At 45.9% G+C, this 26,093-nt stretch overlaps 1 protein-coding gene across 8 annotated transcripts in view; it reads left to right on the plus strand.

Annotated features, from left to right (window-relative positions):
- The first annotated feature begins 1,159 nt into the window (after positions 1 to 1,159).
- The window catches only part of MARF1 (meiosis regulator and mRNA stability factor 1), a 55,892-nt gene continuing 30,958 nt past the window's right edge, over positions 1,160 to 26,093 (plus strand). For 2 of the 8 annotated variants that reach the window (XM_073542915.1, XM_073542917.1), the window contains exons 1-13: positions 1,162 to 1,323; positions 5,041 to 5,244; positions 5,722 to 6,399; positions 21,266 to 21,434; positions 21,522 to 21,748; positions 22,182 to 22,299; positions 22,417 to 22,589; positions 23,122 to 23,547; positions 23,815 to 23,999; positions 24,404 to 24,562; positions 24,647 to 24,821; positions 25,313 to 25,491; positions 25,621 to 25,713. In XM_073542915.1, coding sequence (XP_073399016.1) covers positions 5,098 to 5,244; positions 5,722 to 6,399; positions 21,266 to 21,434; positions 21,522 to 21,748; positions 22,182 to 22,299; positions 22,417 to 22,589; positions 23,122 to 23,547; positions 23,815 to 23,999; positions 24,404 to 24,562; positions 24,647 to 24,821; positions 25,313 to 25,491; positions 25,621 to 25,713 — 2,729 coding nt within the window. In that variant the 5' untranslated portion in view covers positions 1,162 to 1,323; positions 5,041 to 5,097. Of the gene's footprint in view, positions 1,324 to 5,040; positions 5,245 to 5,721; positions 6,400 to 21,265; positions 21,435 to 21,521; positions 21,749 to 22,181; positions 22,300 to 22,416; positions 22,590 to 23,121; positions 23,548 to 23,814; positions 24,000 to 24,403; positions 24,563 to 24,646; positions 24,822 to 25,312; positions 25,492 to 25,620; positions 25,714 to 26,093 lie in introns of all 8 variants that reach the window. The other 6 variants (XM_073542919.1, XM_073542923.1, XM_073542921.1 and 3 more) reach the window with 6 other exon arrangements.

Raw genomic sequence — 26,093 nt, forward strand, 5'->3', positions numbered from 1 at the left:
CTAGTGAGGCAGGAAAGATCACTGTATGACAGAGCAGCATGCGGGCATAGTCTATATTATGTCTGCAGACTGGTCCCATACAGCACATCCCTCGCTTCCGAGCATGCTCAGTGCCACAGAACGGATTCCTGCACACGGAAGCACACGGACCCGTGTTGTCCTGGATCCGTGCTCCATAGTGCTCCATGTTAATTCCAGACGTGTAGCTGCGGATCCGTGCGTCTCCCTGTGCCTGTGTGTTTTTCAGATGACACAAAACTGCAATCCGTGTGCAGCCAATTTCACACGGATTGCAAAATATGCAAGTGTGACACCAGCTTCACCCTATATAATGATTGGGGCTGGCCCGAGATCTCTCCACAGGTTTTACCTAAAATCACTTTATATTACTTCCCCTCCCTTAGGCTGTGTGCACACGCTGCGGATTCTGCTGCGGTTCCACAACGGTTTCTGCTGCGGTGTACAGTACCATTATTCCCTATGGGAATACAAAACCGCAGTGCAGACGGTGCGGATTTTTCCGCGCGGTTTTGACCTGCGGATTTTACAAAATCCGAGCGGCCAAATCCGCACCCCCAATCCGCAGCGTGTGCACATACCCTAAAGCTGTGTGCACATGCTGCGGATTCCGCTGCGTTTCCGCAGAGGTTTTGGCCGCTGCGGATACGCAGCAGTTTTAGCTGCGGTGTACAGTACCATTCATTTGAATGGAAAAACAAAAAACGCTGTGCCGACGCTGCGGAAAAAACCGCGCGGATTTGCTGCGGTTTTGAATCCGCAGAAAGAATTGCATGTCAATTCTTTCTGCGGAAACCGCTGCGGGTTCCTATCTCCACCATTGTGGAGATAGTGAATCCGCAGGACCAAACCGCAGGCAAAACCGCAGATAATCCGCAGGTCTTTGGACCTGCGGATTATCTGCGGTTTTTGGAAAATCCGTGCGGATTAATCCGCAGCGTGTGCACACAGCCTTAAGGTAACGCACAGGTCATTGCAGATGATGATGACGACAATGTGCTGCGTCCCTCCTCTTACACAGTCACACACTATATGTGCCATGGAGGAACTGGCAGGAGATATTTGGGACTGAAGGGTTAACTCACAGCTCCTCCTCTCCTGACCGCTCCTCCCCCCAGATGAGTCACAGTGGGCTTCACTGCGTCCAGGCGCCAGAAAAAAAAAACCGCCTCATTTCGTTCACAGCAGGGAGCCGGCTCTTTGTATCGGATCGTTCACGAACGACACATCACTAGGCGGAAGTGTGAGGGGGAGAAGACACAAAGGAGGATGTGAGCGGGGGCTGTGAGACTGTAGCGGGGGCAGGTGAGTGTTGAGGCGGGGAGTTCTGCGCGGTGGGTCGGTGGTCGGGGCGCCCTCCTGCCCCTGTTGGGGTCCCTGTAGCAGGGTGTGTGTGCTCCAGAGCTGTGACCTTGTGTCTGCCCAGGTGCGGGGGCTCTGCTGCCGCCAGTCTGCTCCTGTTGTTAGGTTTCTGGGTATTGGGACCCCCCAATGTCTGCGTTATCCCACCCAGCCGCATCCATGACTCCTGGCAGCTGATCGCTTGCCCAGTGTGAGCCCCTTCTGTAGGTGACTGCTTATATTGGCAGGGGGGCTGCTGGGCACAGGGGGGCTGCTGGCATCCCTGCTTGGGCGGACCCCTGCTTCTTGACCGCCACTCCGTTGATGATCTATGGGGTGCAGCAGCCCCATGGGGAGGGACTAGAGCAGCGGTCGCACATGCGCCACCCCAGCGCCATTCCAACAGTGAGAAAAGTCCGCCATTCAGATAACTGGTGAGGGTCTCGCCTCCGGGACCCCCCTGCTAGTTTTCACCAGATAACCCCTTTAATTGACTAATAAGCTTATGAATCTAGAAGGCCGGAACATGATATTATTGTAAAGCAGAAATTCCTCCGTTCTCTGCAGTGTGAGATCTGACCAATGTTACGGACCCTGCTGTATAGCAAAACATTAAGATTTAAAGGGGTTGTCCAGAAGATGGACGTGTGCGAAACGTACAGATGCCTAGTGTAACCGTGTAATGACCGCTGTGTAGTGGATGATGTGGAGGAGGCTGAATTACACATCCAGTCTGTCGCCAACTCTCATCTGGCTGGTGGAGCACGGTAGCGTGTCTTCCGAAATGGAGCCCAAAGCAGACCTGCTAAGAGTATTGGCAAGGGGCGAATAATCCATATACATTGGGGCTGTTTCACTAGCCAGGCTTAGAGTTGCGCTAACTTTGTAAGGTTCAGATTACAATCGCCGGCGGATGTCAGTGGGACTAGAGTTGAGCAGATATCTTCGGAACCGATCATCAAACGTAAATTCGGCCTGAATATGGCACAAATATGGCAAATTTAGGTTTGGTGATTGTTTTCAAGCAAATTCGCTCAACTCTAGTCTTAATCTCTGATGTACGTGTATGTCAAAGCGTGCAGGCTCAAGAACCGAGCATGCTCCATCTAGGGCATGTGCTGGCTGTGTTTTACAGCCGACCTTTGCCTCTAGCATTTAAATGGCTCTGTTTCTGCTGCAAGCGTATAGCAGCTTCCATTGCCTTCGCAGTGATGTGATCATGGGTTGAAAAAACAGAATTGCTGTTTTTCAGACATTTACCTTCCAAAATAGGAAGCAATTGTTTCCAGTAGCACAAGATGGCAAACACCCCAATAGAGGAGTTGAGGCTTCATTTTGGCCCACGATCACTCTCAAGTTCTGATAGGCCATGCTCCTTTGGTGGTGATGCCTAAAATTCAGAATGTGGTGCCAGGAATGCTAAATGGGGGGAGGGTGGGGTGAATGGAATCAGATATCTATTTCCTTTCCCACATTGTTATTGTGGAAGAATAACTAAGATGACAGGCCCCATGTATCAGAAAAAAACAACTGAAAACATTTTGTAGCGCTTAAAACCACAGGTATGGGGAAGAAACAATGTGCCCAATCTTGAACTGCTTACCTTAATTACCAAGAAGTATCTCCGACCACGTTTCTAGGCCATAAAATATCTCTTTACGTCAGCTTGGCAGTCTGCACAAGATAAATGTTCCCTCTTACAACCCGTCCGAGGACTCTCACCCAGCCAGATCAGACCTCCTGACTTGCACTGATGAGGGGCAAATACCTCGAAAGGTGTCTGACTTGGCTTCTTGTCCTCAGTCATATTGTAAGGCTTGTTAAACGGTCAATATTGACTTTGTTGTCTCCAATAGGTGGCGCTAGCATTCTAGTCCTCTTCCTCTCTGACAAGGTTCTCCCGCGGATTGCCCTCATCAGTCCCATCACATCCAAGCCAGCTATGATTAGTTTCGTTTCCCGGAGAGCGGTGTTTACCATCAGTTTTGGTTTCCACTGCTGCGTCTTATGTGCTGCTGTGTCTTCTGTTCTGCTATCAGCCATTTTTCTTGACTTTCAGTTGTGTACAAGACTAGAAATTAGGATTAATAAGCGTATTAGTTGCCTTCTTTAAGCTGCTGGAGTCATCTTGGTTGTAATTTTCATAATGATGGCAAAACCGCTGCTATTACAAATAACAGCAAAAAAAAGAACATTGGCCACTCCAGCCAGAAAAACAACTTCCGTATTTTGGGACTTGCATATAGAAAGGCCTTCTGTATGGTGCTGCCCCCCCCCCCCCCCCCAATTACATTAATAGTAAAAGTCAAGTAGTTGGCATCCTGTTGCTTGCAATTAATTAACATTCGCCCTCCTGGTGTAAAATAAAATAAGAGCTAAAACTAGTCGCGTTTTCGACAAGTCCTCTGTAAGTTTAGGTGCAGCATCCATACATGAATAAACAGGCATAGTAGAACAGGAAAATGTACCGTAATTGGGTGGCCGGAGAGAAAAGATTGTATGTTTTGCGGTAAGGTGTGAATGGCTGAGCACCCTGGGCCTATACAAAATATGACGCATGACCACATTTTGTATGTGAGTTTAGGGTCCATTTACATGGGCAGTTTCATAATAATCTTTATTTTTATATAGCTCTACCATATTCCGCAGCGCTTTACAGTTTGCACACATTAGGATCACTGTCCCTGATGGGGCTCACAATCTAAATTCCCTATCAGTATGTCTTTGGAGTACAGGGAGGAAACCCACGCAAACACGGGGAGAACATACAAACTCCTTGCAGATGTTGTCCTTGGGGGGGATTTGAACCCAGGAGCCCAGTGCTGCAAGGCTGCAGTGCTGCCCTTGACGTATTCATGTAGGTTGGACTTTTCTGCACCTGTTATGCATCCTTTATTGCTACATTATTTATTTCCCACAATGTCATTTGTCAGAAAAGCATCTGTCCCTCTTTTTTTTTTTTTTTTTTACCTGCTAGTGTCTGCCATCACTATCTCTTGGGCTTTCTAACTACTCTAAAAGCCCTTTCTCACATGGCGAGATTGCTGAAGCGTCACCGATTTTGTGACGCTCAGCGGCGTCCAAGCCCCTGCTGCGATCTTGCTGATCGTGCTCTAATGATCTGGGCCATTTTCTTCATCATTGGTGTCCTGCTGGCCAGCGTGCATCACAGTGTTTGACGCCAACAAGCGACCTCGATGGCGACGCAGAACACATGGACGCAGGCGGGAGTCGTCTGAATAGCTGCTGTGTGACAAGATACAAACGACCGCCGAGGTCGTTGTATGGATCGCTGCTGCCTCTGAGTATGTGACTGTTTGGCAGCTCACTAGCGACCATTTAGAGACGCACCAGCGATCCTTACCAGGTCGTATCGTTGTCGGAATCGCTGGTGCATCGCTAAGTGTAACTGTACCCTAACTGTAAAGAATCCTTTCCTATTTGGCTGCTGGAATAGTCTTTCATCCACACATAAAGATTGTCTCCAGGTCCTTTGTAAGGAATAAATCCTGTGTCAGTCCTTAGTATTGACCACAAATATAAATGATCTCTTCTGAGATGGTGTGTTGTGTGTGTTTTTTTTTTTTTTTTTTTTTTAAATTTGGTGATGAAAAGGCAATGCTGATGCCGGGTAAGAAATAAGGAGAGTTAATGTTCACTTTTTTTCTTTTTTTAAACAAGGAAGAATGAAAGAAAGATGGCCCTATAGGATGCTGAAGTGCTGCAAGTGGCTGTATAATGGAAGGCAATGAGAAGGTGAACCTCTGTAGTAAGCCTGTGGGATGGCTTCAGAGGCAGGAGAAGGATGCTGAGCCCTGGTTATGGAAGCTCTCCAATTGCTTCTCAGCTGTTGATCAGGCGTTACCTGCTGCGGGAGAGACACCGGTAAGATCATGCCTCTGGCTCCTACATGTAGGCAATGGGCTAACCATGGGGGGGATTTTTTTCCAGCATCTGTCAGTGGAAACTTCAGGTCAGATTCACTATTGCAATTGTTAGTCTTTATAGTCCCCCGCTGTGAGCGTGGTTTATGGTTTCTTGATGCTTTAGCAACTTTTCAAAGGGTTGCAAGTGTAACTCTTTGCGTAATATAGAAAAATTATTTTTTCAGTAAACTTTTAAATGGTTAGACTGGGAGTAAAAGGACTCTTTGACTCTGAGCAATAGTCATAAACCGTGCATCACTTTAATGAATTTGGTGCATGAAAGATTAGCAAATACTTTTTGTTTTGTTTTTTAATCACTACAAGGTGGAAGACAAATCGGGCCCTTAGTGCCCTTCATTATTGTTGTAATTGTCTTGTTGCTTTCTGTCAGAGATGCTTTATATGTTTCATCTAGTCATGTCTCCTTTTCTTCCAGAAAGACAACATGGCAAGCATTAGACCTTCCGTGGAACTGAAGGATATCCCACCACCACCTCCCCCACCCCCACTCCAACCTCGCGCTTCTAGCTTCTCACTCTCCAAAATCCAACCTCCTACCGTAAAGCCAATCCATCTTCAAAGTGGACCCAAAGTAAGCTGTTGTGCACTCTGCTCTAATGGCACTTCTTGCACTTCTGATATTCGTTTCAACGGGAATGGTTTTATTCCGCCGTCACCTGTTTTGGACAAAAATTTCGCTGGCACCATCACTTGTCAGGTTGCCCCATCTCTACCTTTGTCTTCTGAAAGTCCCTTTAAAAAAATGTCTTCATTGGGGCCGTGCAACAACCGCGCACCCAACTTCTCAAATGTATGTGTGGAAAATCGTCTGTCTCCCTGCCACCTTCACCCTTCTCACTCGGTTCCCTGCTGTACAAATGTGCATTTAAGCCGGTTTCACGGGAACCTTCACAAGTTTCGGCTTCCTGCCTTCGGGACTTCTCCAGGATACTGCCCTTACACTGACTTCACTAATGGGTCCACACTGCACCTAAAGGAACGTCTTGCACAGTCTGAGATGTTATCACACCTTTGCACAAGTTCTATCCATCTGAACACTGCACCTTCTGTATTTCTCAAAGGCTCTTCCTTCTGTGAAATCTGCTTGGAAAAGGTTAGTTTAATGTCTGTTTTTTTTATTTTTTTCTTCCCATGATGCTGTCACTGAAATCATATTTGTATTATAGAATCTCTTGCAAATTTTACATACCCATACACGGGGGGAACATAAAAAACTCCTTGCAGATTTTGTCATTGGTGGGATTTGAACCCAGGATCCCAACGCTGCAAGGCTGCAGTGCTAACCACTGAGCCAACATGCTGGCCTTAAATACAATATATGTACCCTTACTAGTGTTCTGGGTATGTACTAGGTCCTAGGGATGTCAGCAAATGTGAGTTTGAGTAACTGTGCCTTCATAATGCTGACAGGCAAAGCATCATGTCCTGATCTTTTAACCTGTGACACCCTCACAATCTCAAGGTTTAAGGTCGGGACCATGCAGCCGAGCAGCGTCTGTGGCTAGCGAGTTAGGATGGTGATCAGTGGGGGTTTCGCCATGCCAATGTTTTTGTGCCGTGTAATACACTTTAATGTCTCAATGGCCATAATAATTTGCAAAGCTGAAGTTCTGTAGACCATGGGGCCAATTCATCAAGGCTTTTAAGCCAGTGTAAAAACTTTGAAAAGTCGCGTAATAGATGGAGCTGGGAAAGGGATGGCGGCATGGCCACAACGCACATCAAATATGACAATGTTTTCTACACCAGAAATGCTGAATTAATTAAATGAGCTGTCCAGTCAAAACCAGCAAGTCTGCAGTCACTCTGTGTAACTGCAGACTTATGAATCCCCCCTCCCTAGCGCATGCAGTGTGCGCTGCAAGGATTTGCTGTTTTTAGACCAGAGACCGGAGGGTATGTTTGTTATACATACCCCCAGGCAGTGGCCGAGGCCGCATGCGTAAAGGTGGACATGACCATTGGCCATCTGCATCACTGGCTGGGGTATGTATAACTCATACATACGCTCTGGTCCCGGGTCAGAAACCAGCGAATCTCCACAGCGCAGTGCGTGCTCTGGGGAGATTCATGAGTCTGCGGTCACAGTGACTGCACACTAGGGTGACCGCAAAAAATCGATGTCGGAATTTTGTCCGTCTGGACCCCACAAAACGATTCCCCTTTCCAGATATTGGCCAAAATTTGAGCTCGATCAAACGACGTTAACCCGTGCCGCTCGTCGCTCAAAGTTTGAAAAAATCCAAATTGAGGTATTTTAAGATTTAGGTATTTTGCATAGTCTGTTAGACTATAAAGAATGTGACAACAACATTGCAGAAATAGCCCTGAACAAATTTTGAACCATTTGTGGTATTTGAATGCAGAGTTGGTGGGATTATCGTTTTTTGATCCCACCATTACAGACAATGAAAAGTTGTTAATGGCTAATAAATTGCTCAGTAGCACAGATGAACCATCAGAGCACGCTAGGGTTGTAAATCCAAAAGTTAGGAAAGAAAAATTAAAAGAGGTAGGAAGTAACCGACTTTAACGACCTTCTGACAAAAGATGAAGAACAAAAGCAATATGTCCTGCAAGTTGTAAGCAAATGCCGAGCATTATATTCTGACGTTTCAAAAACTACTTTAACAAAAGCTCTAGAATAGATTAGATAACTATGTAAAATTATCAACTCATGTAGGTTAGCGTGCTCTGATGGTTCATCTGTGCTACTGAGCAATTTATTAGCCATTAACAACTTTTCATTGTCTGTAATGGTGGGATCAAAAAACGATAATCCCACCAACTCTGCATTCAAATGCCACAAATGGTTCGAAAATTTGGTCAGGGCTATTTCTGCAATGTTGTTGTCACATTCTTTATAGTCTAACAGACTATGCAAAATACCTAAATCTTAAAATACCTCAATTTGGATTTTTTCAAACTTTGAGCGACGAGCGGCACGGGTTAACGTCGTTTGATCGAGCTCAAATTTTGGCTCTCTCAATATCTGGAAAGGGGAATCGTTTTGTGGGGTCCAGACGAACAAGATTCTGACATTTTTTTTCCCCCCCATATGAGATCCGGTCACCCTACTGCACACTTACCGGTTTTGACCAGACAACCCATTTAAGTGTTCACCCCTTTAATGAATGTGGCGCCTTCTACTCCAACAAGATTGGAGTAGAGCAAGCGTGTGTACACCAGTCTTGATGAATCTGCCCCTGTGAATGTAGGGAAGGTGGGTCTTGCACACATCTGTTCCACTCACGATGGCCCGTTCCAGGATCTGTGAGGGTCCCAACAGTTAAACACCCAGTGATAAGTTTGTTGGGGATAATGTACTCTCCTGGCAACAAGCGCTTTAATTATGAAGGACTTTCCTACTTCAGCAATTACTGCTTTGGTTCCCATCGCTCCCTAGAATGTTTGGACCCTGAAACAGGCAACTACTGCTTGCAGTGCTGAGCTGTCCTGTCTGTGACCTTTAAAGGGGCGGTGCTACAATATCGGTGTGCACTTATCTTATTTCGTGTGCAGGGCCGCGCTCCTGTTTCCCAAATTCCTGGTTGGTATTGCTGCTGGTCTGAACCGTGTGCTCTTCAATGCTGCTGCAGCATAGGAAGAAATCCGTCCTGCTTCAGAACAGCATTACCAAGCTTTATAGCGCATGCTTCTTTGTTAGGAAACTAATACATCAAATTCCCTTTGTAAAGACACTTAAGCAAGAACTAGGGTTCAGGAGAGTTTTAGCCAACCAAACAAATTGTATTACATTAAAATTAATTAACAGAGCATTACTGCTAATGTAGACATAAAAGGGCATAAGTTACTGCAATTGCACCTTACAATAAATAGTTTATGCAGAAACTCATCAAGCACAAAAAAATGTTGTAGCAAAAACCCCACGTTTAAAATTTATAACCTACTGTAGGAAATTTAACCACTAGTGTATAAACAAAGGGTAAAGTGTCACATTGCTAAAAAAAAGTGCATAAGTGCTATACTGCATATATAACTATTGACATAATGGCACAAGTGAAAAGAGTCAACAATAGTGAGGATTAGCTCATTATCAGAAGCATGAGTGCATAACTAGCCTATTAGCATAAGTAACCTAAGTATGGAGTGCACACAATAGTGGGGATTAGCCCACCATCCTAAGCATACCATGCACAAAAAATATAAACAATATAAGGTCTGTAAAGGTACTGTCAAACTTAGCGATGCACCAGCGATCCCGACCAGCGATATGACGCGGTCAGGATCGCTGGTGCATGTTAAGTGGTCGCCAGTGAGCTGCCACACAGGCAGATCTCACCAGCGACATAGCAGGGGTCGGGGGTCGCTACTTACCTGTCAGACGCGGCGATCCTGCGTCCTCCCGCCCGGCTCCACGCTCGTCACTCGTCACAGCAGGAAGCTGACGACGAGAAACGGTCCAGGACGTTCTCGCGCAATCAGCGATAACCAGCGGGGGAGCAGTAGGAGGTAAGTATCAGACATAGCGATATCACTAGCAATATCGCTATAACGTCACAAAACCAGTGATGTTATAGCGATATTGCTAGCGATATCGCTTAGTGTGACAGGCCCTTTAGTCACACTTGCACTGTAAGGAAGAGTGCTGCCCCAGGAAACTGACTGCTCTGAGGATCCGCAGGGTAGATTTGCTAATTATTAGATCAATTTGGACCTCTATTGATCACTAAAGGTACTGTCACACTTAGCGATGTACCAGCGATCCCGACCAGGATATGACGCGGTCAGGATCGCTGGTGCATCGCTAAGTGGTCGCTAGTGAGCTGCCACACAGGCAGATCTCAACAGCGACATAGCAGGGGGTCGGGGGTCGCTACTTACCTGTCAGACGCGGCGATCCTGATGTCCTCCCGCCTGCGTCCACGCATCGCTCGTTGGCGCCACAGGAAGCGCCCGACGAGAAATGATCCAGGACGTTCTCGCGCGACCAACGATGAGCAGCAGGGGAGCCGGTCGGAGGTAAGTATCAGACATAGCGATATCGCTAGCAATATCGCTATGTGTAACGGGGGCTTTAGAAGCCTTTGTTTAATTCCCCTTAGGCCGCCTTCACATGTCCAACAATTATCACCTATCCTGTAGATAATTTTTGTAGACTAGAATACCACTTAACTCCTTAATGACCTATTGATGTACATTTGTCATGGGTCATTAACAAGTGTATGGAGCAGATGCCAACAGCGTTACATTGTAGTTATGTGTTCAAAATTGATGCCCCTCGTTTAAGGACAGAAAAACCCACAATGGTCACAGAAATAACTTGAGTCTGAGAAAAGTAGTATTAAATTAAAAATCTATGAACAAAAGAAATCCAGACATTGCTTTTCAACCATGCTTCCACAGAATTAACCCCTTAACACCTCAAGGGTGGTTTGCACGTTCATGACCGGGCCAATTTTTACAATTCTGACCACTGTCCCTTTATGAGGTAATAACTCTGGAACGCTTCCATGGATTCCGGTGATCCTGACATTGTTTTCTCGTGACATATTGTACTTCATGTTAGTGGTAAAATTTCATTGCTATAACTTGTTTATTTGTGAAAAAACTGAAATTTGGCTAAAAGTTTGAAAATTTCGCAATTTTCCAACTTTGAATTTTTATGCCCTTAAATCAGAGATACGGCACACAAAAAACTTATGTAACATTTCACATATGTTTACTTTACATCAGCACAATTTTGGAACCAAAATTTTTTTTTTTTGTTATGAAGTTATAAAGGTTAAAAGTTGACCAGCGATTTCTCATTTTTGCAACACCATTTTATTTTTACGGACCACATCACATTTGAAGCCACTTTGAGGGGTCTATATGATAGAAAATACCCAAAAGTGACACCATTCTAAAAACTGCACCCCTTAAGGTGTTCAAAGCCACATTCAAGAAGTTTATTAACTCTTCAGGTGCATCACAGGAATTTTTTGAATATTTAAAAAAAAAAATGAACATTTAACTTTTTTTCACAAAAAAAATACTTCAGGTCCAATTTTTTATTTTACCAAGGGTAAAAAGAGAAATTGGACTGCAAAAGTTATGGTGCAAGTTGTCCTGAGTACACTGATACCTGATATGTGTGTGGGGGGGGGGGGGGGGGGGACGGACCACTGTTTTGGCGCATGGCAGAGCTCAGAAGGGAAGGAGCGCCGTTTGACTTTCTCAATGCAAAATTGGCTGGAATTCAGATCGGACGCCATGTCACGTTTGGAGAGCCCTGATGTACCAAAACAGTGGCAACCCCCCCACAAATGACACCATTTTGGAAGCTAGACCCCCCAAGGAACTTATCTAGATGTGTGGTGAGAACGTTGAACCCCCAAGGGCTTCACAGAAGTTTATAATGTACAGCAATACAATTACAAAATCATATTTTTTCCACAAAAATGATCTTTTCACCCTCAATTCTTATTTTTACAAGGGTAACAGGACCCTAAAAGTTATTGTGCAATTTGTCCTGAGTACGCTGATACCCCACATGTGGGTGTAAACGACTATTTGGGCGCATGGCAGAGCTCGGAAGGGAAGCAGCGCCATTTGGCTGGAATTGAGATCGGACACATTTCGCTTTTGGAAAGCCCCTGATGTGCCAAAACAGTGGAAACACCCCACAAGTGACCCCATTTTGGAAGCTTGACCCCCCCCCCCCCTAAGGAACTTATCTAGATGTGTGGTGAGCACTTTGAACCCCCAAGGGCTTCACAGAAGTTTATAATGCCCGGGCGTGAAAATAAAAAGATCGTATTTTTTTCCACAAACATGATCTTTTAGTCCCCAATTATTTTTATTTTACCAAGGGTACCAGGAGAAATTGGACCCCAAAAGTTGTTGTCCAATTTGTCCTGAGTACGCTGACATCCCATATGTGGGAGAAAACTACTGTATGGCCACACATTGGGGCTCGGAAGGGAAGCAGTGATGTTTTGGAATGCAGACTTTGATGCAATGGTCTGTGGGTGTCATGTCGCGTTTGGAGAGCCTCTGATGTGCCTAAACTATTGAAACTCCCCACAAGTGACCCCATTTTGGAAACTAGACTCCACCCCCCCATGGAAATTATCTAGATGTGTGGTGAGCACTTTGATCCCCCAAGTGCTTCACAGAAGTTTATAACGCCCGGGCGTGAAAATAAAAATCATATTTTTTTTCCACAAAAATGATATTTTTGCCCCCAATTGTTTATTTTCCTAAGGGTAACAAGAGAAATTGGACCCCAAAAGTTGTTTTGCAATTTGTCCTGAGTAGGCTGATACCCCATATGTGGGGGTAAAACACTGTTTGGGCACATGGCAGAGCTTGGAAGGGAAGGAGCACCATTTGACTTTCTCCTACGCCCCATTGGGGGACACAGAGACCGTGGGTGTTATGCTGCTGGCCACTAGGAGGACACTAAGTAAACCAGAAAAAAAGTTAGCTCCTCCCCTGCAGTATACACCCTCTCGCTGGCTGAGATTCTCCAGTTCTTACTCAGTGTCTATAGGAGGCACTTGGGTATGGTTTCAGACCCCACCATTTTTATTTTATTTTTGAATTTTCTGTAAACTTTTATTTTTTAATTAACGGAGTGAAGGGGGCGACGACTCCTTTCTACGGCCCGCTCTCCCCCGAACCAACAACAGGCAAACACGTGGAGTAACCCTTCACGTACACTTTCCTGCAATGAATGGGGCTGATTCTTCTGACGATGGTTCCCTTATGGTCGGTACTCCACGGATACAAGGGCAAGCACAACAGGACGTAGCACAGGAGTGCATGGAGCAGACCTGAACAGCGCTTTTTCGGATGCCCTGAATCAGCCCCAGAGCTCTCCGTCCCCCTACCACAGGGTGGATCAATTGAGCAATACCCCCCTGTAAAACCTCCTTCAGCTCTGCTACATCGCCTGGAGGATGAGACTGAAAGACCCTGGACAGCGACGACCTGACTGAGCACAGGAGTGTAGGTATGGGGTCGGGTTCTTGTCCCCGGGAGAAGCGCTGACATAGCGTAAGCGGTGGTACACTGGCGCCCGGTCGCGGCCCCCCTCGCCCGGCGCTTACCACGGGGAAGCCAGAAATTTAGCCCCCGGCTTTTTCTGTCTGCTAGGACGCAATTTAAATAGCTCCGCCCTCGATAACGCAGCCCCCTCCCCGACACCTACAGTGGGTAGGCCAAAAATTTAGTCCCAGGCTTTTCTGGCCTACTAGGCCGCAATTTGAATAGCGCCGCCCGCGCTATCGTCACCGCCCCCTCCTCTTGGCGCCTCTCATTCCAAACGAGACATGCAATTCTAATCTCGGGGGCCATGTCTGTTACCTCTGCTGCAGTTAACCCTTTCAGGAGCAGCCGAATTCCGGGTGACGCCACAGGGCCACCGTTTTCCTCCCGGGGGACATAACACAGGACTGTGGGTAAGCTGCATCTGCCCCTCAGATTAAAGCTTAACCCCTTCCCGGCACATTCCCTGCAGCTGCAGTCAGACTCTGCCGTTAACCCTTTCTGGAGCTCTATGCCTCATTCACAGGAGGCTAAATGGGCCGCTAAGAAGCACACTGCGCTTTTCTACCGTGTGTACTACCTGCAAGTCTGCCTTACCACAGTGAGCATGACTCTCCAGTGCTCAAGCTAATCCGTTATGCACGGACCGTGACCCGGCCTGCGTCCGAACCGCGCCCCGACCTGCGCTCCAATGCCCCTCGCAGCCGCTGCTGACGGGCCTCCTGCGTCTGGTACCCCCGAGTGGGCTGCATCCCTGTCACGGTCGGTGGAGCCTCTGACCAAGGCTATATTCCCCCTCCGGGAGGACTGTCTCTGCCAAAGCGGGCTCATGGCGCGTCCCCTAGTCGCGTTCGCGCCTCAGCATCAGGGACTCCTGTCTCTCGCTCGCCCTCTCCAGAGGTTCACATGGAGCATAACTCTGATTTTGTATCTGTCACGTCAGCCCCTCAGAATCCCCTAACTGATCAAGAGTCGCTTGATTCTCTTATAGAATCAGTCAACAGGATTCTGAGGTTGAATGAGGAAAATATTCCCGCTCCAGCACTCCTCATTTAAGGAATAAGTGTGTGCGCTGGTTATTTACCAGCCGTCCAGTATCATAGTGATCAGCCATAAGTGGTTCACTGGGCAAAAGTTTACTCTGGCTAAATACCCTTTTGATCCAGACCTAATGAAGGATCGATTACAGATCCCTCCGGTGGACCCTCCTGTACCGCGTCTTGCTTCCACAACGCTACTATCTGTTTCTGAGGGTTCCTTGGTCAGAAACTCCTCCGATCATCAAATTGACTACCTTGCCTGTTCAATTTTTTGGAAGCTTCAGGAGCGGCGTTTGTTCCATCCTTCGCTGCAGTTTAGGTCACTAAGGCAAGGCCGCTTGGGCAGAAGTCCTGATTACTGCCTTCCAGGGCACCAATCTTCCTCCGGAGACAACCTCTGTCGCCAGCCAGATGATTCACACAGCGAACGTTGTAGTAGACGCTTCTTTTCAGACCGCCAATTGCGCGGCTCATGCTTCCGCTAATGCGATCTCCATTAGAAGAGTCCCAGGGCTCCGTGGCTGGTGGGCGGATGCCACATCTAAAAGTTTGTTGACTTCTCCCCCCTTTTCAAGCGGGTCATCTTTTTGGAGAGAGACTGGACCAGCTCATTTCTGATACTACCGGGGGAGAAGACAAGTGAATTCCTTCCTCAACAAAGGGCTGTTCGGCCGTTTTCGCTACAACAGCCGACGTGTTAAGATTTTCTCGCAACAATTCCAGTTGGTCCCCCTCTACCTTCTCTTTCGGATCAGGTCTGTCCCCGCGCGGAGACAGAGGCTCCCAGATCTCATACAGATCTAACCGTTCTTGGAAACCCAGGCTTAGGGCTTCTGGATCTAGGGGAGCCAGATCTCATAGATCTACCTAATGACAACAAATGGGTGAGGAAGTTGGCATTCTTCGGATATAATGTACAATTTCTTCCCCCCCCCCTCCAACCTGAGTTTTCCTTTCTTCTTCCTCCAAGAGAAAGACAAGAGCCTTCCTTCGGGCTGTTCAGGCTCTTCTAAGGAACGGAGTCATCATTCCGGTCCCCCTTCACGAAGGGTTCAGAAGATTTCATTCAGTCCTTCTTTTGTGGTTCTAAAAGAGGACAGGTTCATGTGACCCATCAATTGTTAATCACCTTGTCACGGTACGGCGATTCCAAATGGAAAAGGGACAGTTCCTAGCATCCATCGACGTCAAGAACGCTTGCCTTCACATTCCGATCTGCCCGCTCCTCCATTAGCTCCTGCATTTTGCAACTCACAAGGAACACTTCCAGTTCATGGCCTTGCCCTTCAGGCTCGCCACCGCTCCCAGGGTCTTTACCAAGGTCATGGCGGCTGTCATGCCCATACTGTTAACGTATCTGGATGACCTGCTCATCAAGGGTCGGTCCCTTCCAGTCTGCAAGGAATCTGTGGATAATAGTAAATACTCTTTGCCGCCTAGGGCGGAAGATAGACTGCAAAAAGTCTCTCCCAGGACCAGCTCACAATTCCCGCAAATTCATCACTCTCCCTACAGGAGAGAGCCAAGCCTGACAACAAGCAGAGCGGCCTCTTTCTCGACCAGTTTCTCTCTACATTCATTTTCAGCATGAGAGATCTCTGAAGGATGGTGGCAGCGATGGAAGCAGTTCCATTTGCACAGTTCCACCTCCGTCCCTTACAACATGCATTGCCGTTAGCTTGGGACGAGAACCTGTTCTCCCTGGACCATCGGATTCATCCGTCCCTGCGGGACAGGCAAGCCCTCGGGGAGTAGACACTGGGGTCCTTCCTGAATGAAGGGAGGTTTTTACCCACAGTAAGATGGTTGGTAGTAACCTCCGACGCAAGTTTCCTCAGTTGGTGTGCGGTCCCTCGTCACCTCACAGCACAAGGTCATTGGTCAACCTGAGAGTCACGTCTCCCCATTAAGTTTGGGAGATAAGAACAATCAGATTAGCTCTAAGGAGTTTACACCATCTCTTCGCAGGTCTCCCCATCAGGTCTCAATCCGACAACGCCACGGCTGTAGCGTATATCAACCGTCAGGGAGGTTTTCGGGGCAGGATGGCCATGCACGAAGTGAGTTTCATCTACCATAGGTCCGAGACCAACCATTCGCCCATCTCAGCAAGCCACATCCCGGGCTTGGAAAATTAGAAGATAGATTTTCTCGGTCACCAAGGCATTGCCTCGGGGAGGTGGTCTCTTCATCCGGAACTCTTTCAGCAGATTTGTCATCGTTGGACGACTCCGGATATGGATCTCGTGGCCTCAAGACTCAACAAGGTTCCTCGGCTCATTTTCTGATCTTGTGATGCTTGCGCCATCGGAGCGGACGCTCTAGTTCCACCATAGCTCTGGTTTCCCCCCCCCCCCCCCTTCCCTTGTTTCCGAGGGTCATCAAGAGGATCAGAGCGGAGGTAGTGTCAGTGATCCTAGTCGCGTCAGACTGGCTGCGCCGAGCATGGTATGCAGAACTAATACAATTAGTCGCCGATGTCTCCTGGCGACTTTCATATCATATGGATCTACTCTGGCAGGGCCCGATTTACCACCAGAACTCCGGGGTCCCGTTGAATCCTGGTTTTTAGCTCAGGCTGGTTTCCCTCACGACGTGATTTCCACCATGATTAGTACCAGGAAGCCTGTGTCCATGCGCATCTATCACCGCACCTAGACAACCTTCCTTTTTTTGTGGTGCAAGGTTCATGGTCGATCACCTCCGGTATTTTCCATTCTGGCCATATTGGAATTCCTTCAATCCGGATTAATATCAGGCCTTGCGCTTAGCTCGCTCAACGGCAAAATTTCGGCCTTGTCAGTGCTTTTCCAACACAAATTGCCACCAAGCTTCAGCTCAAGACGTTCATTCAGGGAGTTTCCCATGTGACGTCTCCTTATAGAAGACCATTTGACTCATGGAGCCTTAACCCGGTTCTCAGGGTCTTTCAGGAGGTTCCTTTTCGAACTGCTGCAGGACGTGTCACTGATCGTCCTCTCTTGGAAGGTGGTCTCTCTAGTGGCAACTGCGTCAATCAGACAAGTTTCGGAATTGGCAGCCCTTTCCTGCTGTTTTCCGTTTCTGAATTTTCATCAGGAAAAGGTAGTTCTCAGGACGTTCCCGTCCTTCCTGGACAAGGTCCTCTCCTCTTACCATCTCAACGGGGAAATTGTTTTGCCTTCCCTTTGTTCCGGCGCCAGTCCATCGCATTGAGAAGGCCCTCCACACCCTGGATCTTTCGGCACCAGGCCTCGGCAGAACAGGTCTGCAAGGCTGCGACTTCGTCCAGTCTGCATACTTTTACAAAAAGTTACCACATTCATTCTCAGGCCTGTCTGCAAGGCTGCAACTTGGTCCAGCTTGCGTACCTTTACAAACATTGCCTAATTCATTCTCAGGCTTCTGCGGATGCAGCTCTCGGCAGACGCTGCCTGCAATCTGCAGTACCATGGTGTTCACTCAGTGGTACATAGGGTATTAGCATGTGTATGCTCCCCACCCAGGGACTGATTTAGGACGTCCCATGGTCTGTCCCCCAATGAGGCGTAGGAGAAATAGGGATTTTTGTGTACTCACCGTAAAATCATTTTCTCCGAGCCAATCATTAGGGGACACAGCCCCCACCCTTTTTAGCCTATTGGCTCACTGTACTATTCTTGTGCAAATTGCCTCTTCAAAAAGAAAGTTGACTTTTACTCTACAGCGCCACCTATTGGTAGTAGCGATCCTACAAGTCACAATCAACCCTTTAACGAGTCTTGTAGTATGACTTAGGCTGTGTGCACACGCTGCGGATTTTGCTGCGGTTCCGCAGCGGTTTTGGCCGCTGCGGACCCGCAGCAGTTTTTGCTGCGGTGTACAGTACCATGATTCCCTATGGGAATCAAAAACCGCAGTGCAGACGGTGCGGAATTTTCCGCGCGGATTATCTGCGGTTTTCAATCCGCAGAAAGAATTGACATGTCAATTCTTTCTGTGGATTCTCCTGCGGTTTGCCATCTCCTCCATTTGAGGAGATGAAAAACCGCAGAGCAATCCGCAGGTAAAACCGCAGGTCTTTTGACCTGCGTTTTCACCTGCGGATTTTACAAAATCCGTGCGGATGAATCCGCACCTAATCCGCAGCGTGTGCACACAGCCTTAGGATACAAGCCAAATCAGAATCTCAATTTGCAGACACGGTGTTTCGAGCTGTTGGCTCTCGTCAGTGCAAAGTATGAGATCTGATTTGGCTAGGTGAGAGGCTCTGGACTAGGGTCTAAGAAGTAAGGTTTCTCCTTGCGGAGAGTGACATGCCAGCTGTGGCTTGTCAAGGTACCATTCTTAGGCATTGATATTGTTAACTGTTTATGCTCCTATTGCTTTTTTTAATTTTATTATTTTTCCCTAACTAAGGGGGTGATAACGAGGGGTTTGATTTACTATTTATGGCGGGTTTTTATGATTGGCAGCTGTCATACGCTAAAAGACGCTTTTTATTGTAAAAATAGTTTTTGCATCACCACATATTGAGAGCTATAATTTTTCCATATTTTGACCCACCGAGTCATGTGAGGTCTTATTTTTTGCAGGACGAGTTGACGTTTTTATAGATACCATTTTTGGGCACGTGACACTTTTTTTTTTTTTATCGCTTTTTATTCCGAGTTTTGGGACGCAGAATGAACAAAAACCAGCGTTTCATGAATTTCTTTTGGGGGGGTGCGTTTATACTGTTCCGCGTGCGGTAAAATTGATAAGGTGGTTTTATTCTTCGGGTCAGTACGGTTACAGCGATACCTCATTTGTCTTTTTTTTACGTTCTGGCACTTTTATGCAATGAAAACAATTTTATATAAAAAATGTTTGCATCGCTTTATTCTGCGAGCTATAACTTTATTTTTTGCTGATGACTCTGTATGGCGGCTCGCTTTTTGCGGGACAAGATGACGTTTTCAGGGGTACCATGGATATTTATATGCGTCTTTTTGATTGCGCGTTATTGCACTTTTTGTTTGGCGGTATGATAAATCATTTTTTTGCTTTTTTTTAAATTTTGTAAGGGGTTCGCTAAAGGGGTTAACTAATGGGACAGTTTTATAGGGCGGGTTGTTCCGGACGCAGCGAAACCAAATGTGTACTTTTATTGTTTGTTTGTTTTTTTTCTTATTTTCAAAAAATGACTTTATTAGGGAATATTTTTTTTTTTTTGTTTATTACGTTGTCCCTGGGGGGACATCACTGTCATGTGACAGATCGATGATCTGTCACATCACAGATCGCTGTGACAGATCAGCGATCTGTCACAGGCACTGCACAGGCTTTCCTCATTTCCGCTTTGCAGGCAGTGAGGAAGCCAGCTCCCTGCAGGCCCCCAAAGGTCCCCGTCGCCATTTTGGATCTGGGGACCTGCAGGGAAGGAGGCACATTGCGCTGCTGGGGGGTCTCAGGGAAGCACGGAGGGAGCCCCCTCCCTGCCGATGCTTCCTTTAACCCCCGGTACACCGCAATCCTGTTTGATCGTGGTGTGCCAGGGGTTAACGTGTCAGTTGTGCCGGGTGTCAGCTATCAGCGGCGCTCGCTCTGTGAGCGCCGCTGATCGCTTTGACGTACTATCCCGTCCTTGGGAATTAAGTCCCAGAGCACATGGACGGGATAGTACGTCACATGGCAGAAAGGGGTTAAAAAAAATAAAATAAAACTCATAGGCCTGGACAGAAATGATGGTACCCTTAACTTAATATTTCGTTGCACAACCTTTTGAGTCAATCAAACTATTACAGTAACTGTCAATGAGACTTCTGCACCTCTCAACAGGTATTTTGGCCCACTCCTTAAGAGCAAACTGCTCCAGCTGTCTCGTGTTTAGAGGTTGTCTTTTCCAGACTGCGTGTTTCAGCTCTTTCTAAAGATGCTCAATGGGATTTAGGTCAGGGCTCCTAGAAGGCCACTTCAGAATAGTCCAATGTTTTCCTCTTAGCCATTCTTGGGTGTTTTTAGCTGTGTTTTTGGGTCATTATTCTGTTGTAAGACCCATGACCTGCGACTGAGACCAAGCTTTCTGACAGTGAGCAGCACATTTGTCTCTAGAGTCCCTTGATAGTCTTGAGATTTCTTTGTACCCTGCACAGATTCTAGACACCATGTGGCAGATGCAACAAAGCAGCCTCAGAACATAACAGAGCCTCCTCCATGTTTCACAATAGGGAGAGTGTGTTCTTTTCTTGATATGCTTCATTTTTCCCTCTGTGAACATAGAGCTTATGTACCTTGCCAAAAAGTTCCATCTTTGTCTCACCTGTCCATAGGACATTCTCCCAGAAGCTTTGTGGCTTGTCAGCATGTAGTTTGGCAAATTCTAGTCTGGCTTTTTTTTTTTTTTCCAACAATGGTGTCCTCCTTGGCCGTCTTCCATGCAGTCCACTTTGGCTCATACAATGACGGATTGTGTGATCTGACACTAATGTTCCTTGAGCTTGAAGTTCACCTTTAATCTGTTTAGAAGTTTTTCTGGGCTCTTTTGTTACCATTCGTATTATCCGTCCCTTTGATTTGTCATCAATTTTCCTCCTGCGGCCACGTCCAGGGAGGTTGGCTACAGTCCCATGGAGCTTAAATTTCTGAACAATATGTGCAACTGTAGTCACAGGAACATCAAGCTGCTTGGAGATGGTCTTATTACTTTTACCTTTAACCTGTTTGTCTATAATTGTCTTTCTAATCTCCTGAGACAACTTTCCTTCACTTCCTCTGGTCCATATTGAGTCTGATACACACCATGTCACCAAACAGCACAGTGAGTATCTGGAACTGCTGCCTCTGTATTCCAGAGCAGCTCTACCACAGCCTGATGGAGCATGATTTCACTATATACTACAATATTGATCACAGGATACATGGAGGAAAAATTAAATATGTATATTAAAAACCAGTCCTTTTTTTTTTTTTTTGTCTTGCATGCAGCCCATAGGCAATGGTATATCTGATGTAAAAAAGATATGGCCTAATATTCCTCCTCCGAATACCCAGACTGCTGCTCTTCCTGTATGCAATGGCTGCGGAACCCAAGGAAATGTAAAGGAAACTGCAATACTACTTGCTAAGAACTTCTGTAAAGCCTCACAAAAATTTGGTTAGTCTGATGAGTCTATACAATTTCATCATCATTATATAAAATATCAGTACTTTATTTATTTTTAACCAGAAATTGCATTTGTAGGATCTACAGAATTGTCGTTGGCTGGACAGATGCAAGAAAACCTGCCACCTATCGGTGTGTTCTGGGACATTGAAAACTGTTCTGTTCCCAGTGGTCGTTCAGCGGTTAGTGTGGTGAAGCGGATTCGCGAGCGACTTTTTAAAGGTCACAGAGAAGCAGAGTTCATCTGTGTTTGTGATATCAGTAAAGAAAATAAAGAAGTTATTGAGGAACTGAACAATTGTCAGGTGAGAAAACAGACTTCATATGTGTTGGGTTATGATACAGGATGGTTCTGAGTATCATATGCTCGACCATTCTCTCCCTGCATTCATCCTCTGGGGCTGCAGACTTCCTCACTTGGCTGTTTCTGGGAGCCCCATAAAGAATGAATGAAGCAATGGTTGAGTGTGCGACCCCCAGCTACATTTTGTGTGCAGGTCCTAAGTGTTGGTTGCTTTTACAAATACAATGGCATGTTTTGTTTGTTTTATTTTTTTTTAACCAAATACAAGATATAAGTTGGTGTTTTTCTTTGTTCTGGCCCCTCTTCATTCTAATAAACCATCTAGGTTCTTTTGGTTCTGAAAATCTTTTTTCCCTTGTTCCATTTGTTACCTGCTGTTTAATGCGCTGCAGTTACAGCTCATTAAGTGTCAGTCGTCTTTTTGTTTTTCACAGGTAACTGTTGCCCATATCAATGCCACAGCGAAAAATGCTGCCGATGACAAGCTCAGACAGAGTCTGAGGAGGTTTGCAGACACTCACACGTCTCCAGCAACCGTGGTTTTGGTTTCTAGTAAGTGCAATGCCGTTCTCTCGCCTTAAGAAACAGTTTTGTAGATACTCAAGTACGTTACAGTAAATTAGTAATCCAGATGATTCGGCACTGACTTTTTTTTTTTCTTTTAAAAAGCTGATGTCAACTTTGCTCTAGAAATAAGCGACTTGCGGCACCGCCATGGCTTCCACATCATAATTGTGCACAAGAACCAGGCCTCTGAAGCCTTACTGCACCATGCACACGAGCTCATCCGCTTCGAAGAGTTTATTTCAGACCTTCCTCCCAGGCTTCCCTTAAAACCACAGGTGAAATATGTCAGATTTACTGCTTATGTAAACTCTGTGCAGTCACTTTATCCTGAAGGGACGATTAAAATTGCCATGCAAAGTGTACTTTATCGCTTCATTGGGGGACACAGGTAATTATGCTTAAGCTGTGTCCTCCAATCAAGGCTCCAAGAAAGAGATTTTATGGTGAGTACCAAAAATCCCTCTTTCTTTATCGCTTCATTGGGGGACATGGCTTAAACATGGTTACCTGTGTCCCCAATGAAGGCTCCAAGAAAGAGATTTTATGGTGAGTACCAAAAATCCCTCTTTCTTTATCGCTTCATTGGGGGACATGGCTTAAACATGGTTACCTGTGTCCCCAACGAAGGCTCCAAGAAAGAGATTTTACGGTGAGTACCAAAAATCCCTCTTTGCTAATACTCCAGCATCATTGCTCCTTGCTAATATCTGTTGCTGTACATCTGTCTCCCGCGGTCCCATACTGAGTAAAGGGCACAGTGCGTCATCGCTCCATTCGGTTTATTATTTTTATTTTATTTTTTTGCAGCAGTGCCATACTCTATTATATGTCTATAACCTGCCAACAAGCCGAGATGCAAAAAGTATCAGCAACCGCCTCCGACGTCTTTCTGATAACTGTGGTGGGAAAGTGATGAGCCTATCGGGCAGTAGCGCCATTCTTCGCTTTATCAATCAGGAAAGCGCGGAACGGGCTCAGAAACGCATGGAGAATGAGGATGTGTTTGGCAGTCGGATCACTCTTTCCTTTGCACCTAAAAATCAAGAGGTAACTGAGTCAAAAAATACAAACTGCAACAATGGGGACAAATTGAAGTCTCCCAAAAAAGTGAACAAGAATACCAAGCTGTGCCTCCTTGCTAAAGATCAGCCTGACCCGCCATCAAACACCAAAAGTTCTGCGTACAAGGCTTCTCACGGCTCCAACAAAAACTCAAATGTGAAAAGTCTGCAGGTAAGCCATGGCGTGAGGCTTTATTATAGTAATGGCCGTTCATTACTGTTAGTTTCAACATATGTTTCCAATGCGTGATAATAGAGGACACCTAGTTCTGATTGACAAGATGCAGGATCAGAAAACTCCATTGTCCTTATCAAAAAGAACAGAAAGCCCTAGTGCATTAGATTGGCAGCAGAATGCTTTCCTTCCCTGGGCCTTCACATTGACTCATAACCACAATAAAATAACATTACAATTGTATAATTATTTTCTCCATCTCAGGAGCTGTGCCAACTGCAGTCCAGAGCCGCCAACAGAACAAATGGAAACCCTCAAGAAAAAGAAAAAAAGAAAAATGGAGATAAATTAAATTCTCTGTCTCAAAGTGGCAATTCTGTTTCCAGCCAAGTGTCTGTGACCACAAAAAGTGTTGGAACAGAAGAGAAACCAATTAAACCTATACAAAGGTTTGTCTTTATTTCCTGATGGATTTCTGTTTTTATACTGCGTATATATGGCGATCAGCTATTGAATCACAACTTGGTTCCTTTTGCATTCACATTCCTGTGATAATTGGGATTATGCTGCACATCTTGGTATGGTTGAAAAGCTGGTTAGCATAAGAGTTCATATCAAAGCTGTTTTGTGGTGTGTTTTTTATTTTTTATCTAGCGCTTTGGAACTAATGGCCTTTCTTCTGGATTGGCCGTCATATCAGATTAAAGGGGTTTTGATTCCCAGCTCCCCCTCTTCCTGTAGTGGTCAGATAACAGAATAGTGTGTGTGTGTATTGTGCCTATTATAAAATGGCTGTAAAAAGCAATAGGTGACAAACTACCAATTATGTTTCGCTTGCTTATCTGTCATTCAGGCGGGAGGTCCCAATTATTGGAGCCATTTCTGCATCTCCTGTGGAGAAACCAGAGAGGGATGAATCCTCTTTTCAATTAAGCAATCCATCCGCTTTCATCAGACTGGCAGGATCGCGGCAAATTAGCCCTGTAAGATCCCAGAGCGGGTGGTCTTCAAGGTAAAACTTTATGGGATTATAAGAAATTGTTATTGTGAGTGTTTTGTCCAATGTACTATTTTAATTTTTCATTTTTCTTCTAAGGAGTTTGTCCCCAAATGTTTCTAACTGTTCATCTCCACTGCTGACTGGTGCTACAGATCCGTCGGCTGATCCATTTGCAAATGGTGCTGAGATTCAGATAGGAAATCTGGATTATCGGAGGTCCAGGAAGGTGCTTCTTCAAACCTTGCGTGAAATATTTTCTAGACATGGGAAAGTAAGTTCAAATCATCTCGCTTTACAACGATCTCTCCGGCTCTGCAGTCAGAGACAGCTCCTGATGGAGATTTTCCTGCTTCTGGTGAAGTCACGTCGACTGAGCTAGTGGAAAAGCAATGAGGCTTCACAGGACGCAGGAGAATGGCGCCGCCAGGAGTGGTCTGTGACTGCTCTGAGCCGGGAGAAATTATCAGCTACTTGTAGAGAAGTGCTTGGCCCCTTAGAGGGGTGAAAAAAGAGGGAAGAAGAGAAAAAAACAAAACTAACTACCTAGATAACTCCTTATTAAAGCCACATGGGAATGGACCAAAAAAAGGTCGCTTTACCAATGTGTACTCAGTGTAGTTTTGCAGATGCAAACTTTACGAGTATGACCATAACTTGATAATGTTCTTCCTTAAGGAAGATGATGATGACTTGGAATCTTTTTAGTTTTTAGTCTGCCTTATGAAATATATCTTTCTGCATTACTTTTTTTTTTCTCTTCAGTTAAAACACGTTGAGCTGAGCCCTCATACAGACTACCAATTAAAGGCCACAGTACAAATGGAGAATCTCCAGGAAGCAATTTGTGCCGTCAACAATCTACATAGATACAAGATAGGAAGCAAGAGGATCCAAGTGTCCCTGGCCACAGGGGCAGTTAATAAATCCCTCTCCTTGCTAAGGTAATGTGAATCCTATACATATACACAGCCCTCACTAACGGCAAAGAATTTCAATTCTGTTCTTTCCGTGAAAGGGTTCAACATAGAATATCTCAATGTGTGTGTGGTCTGCTTCTAATCAATGTCTAGTTCTCTGAACAGCTTTGGAACGATTTCCATCCTGCAAGATGCTCCTGCTTGTTGCTTACCGCTGTTTAAATTTACAGAAATCTATGAGAAAAAGTAAGTGTTTAACATTGTCCACTAGAGGCGTTGTATGAGATTCTGTCTGATCTTTCCCTGGCGTTTATTGCCCATCTTAACAGACTGGATTCATGTGGTGTGGCAATAGTGCAACCATGTGCTGCATGGCTCTCTACACGTGGACTGTGGATTTGCAGCATGTACATGGGGTGTTCATTTAAAAAAGGGGGCAAGAAAGTGCTTTGCCAGTACTTGATGCAAAATTGCAGTAAACCATGCACTGCTTGGCCTCACATCAAACTAGCAACCAGGTAGCTGGCGACTCCCCTAAACTGAAGTAGTGACTGCACTGCAATACCAGACACTATCTATCAAGACAGATGTGGTGGTATGTCTACATGAAAATAGCTTTCTTTGCA

Source organism: Dendrobates tinctorius, unplaced genomic scaffold (assembly GCF_039654945.1).
Source record: "Dendrobates tinctorius isolate UK_male_01 unplaced genomic scaffold, ASM3965494v1 ptg000129l, whole genome shotgun sequence".
NCBI classification, from domain to species: Eukaryota; Metazoa; Chordata; class Amphibia; order Anura; family Dendrobatidae; genus Dendrobates; species Dendrobates tinctorius.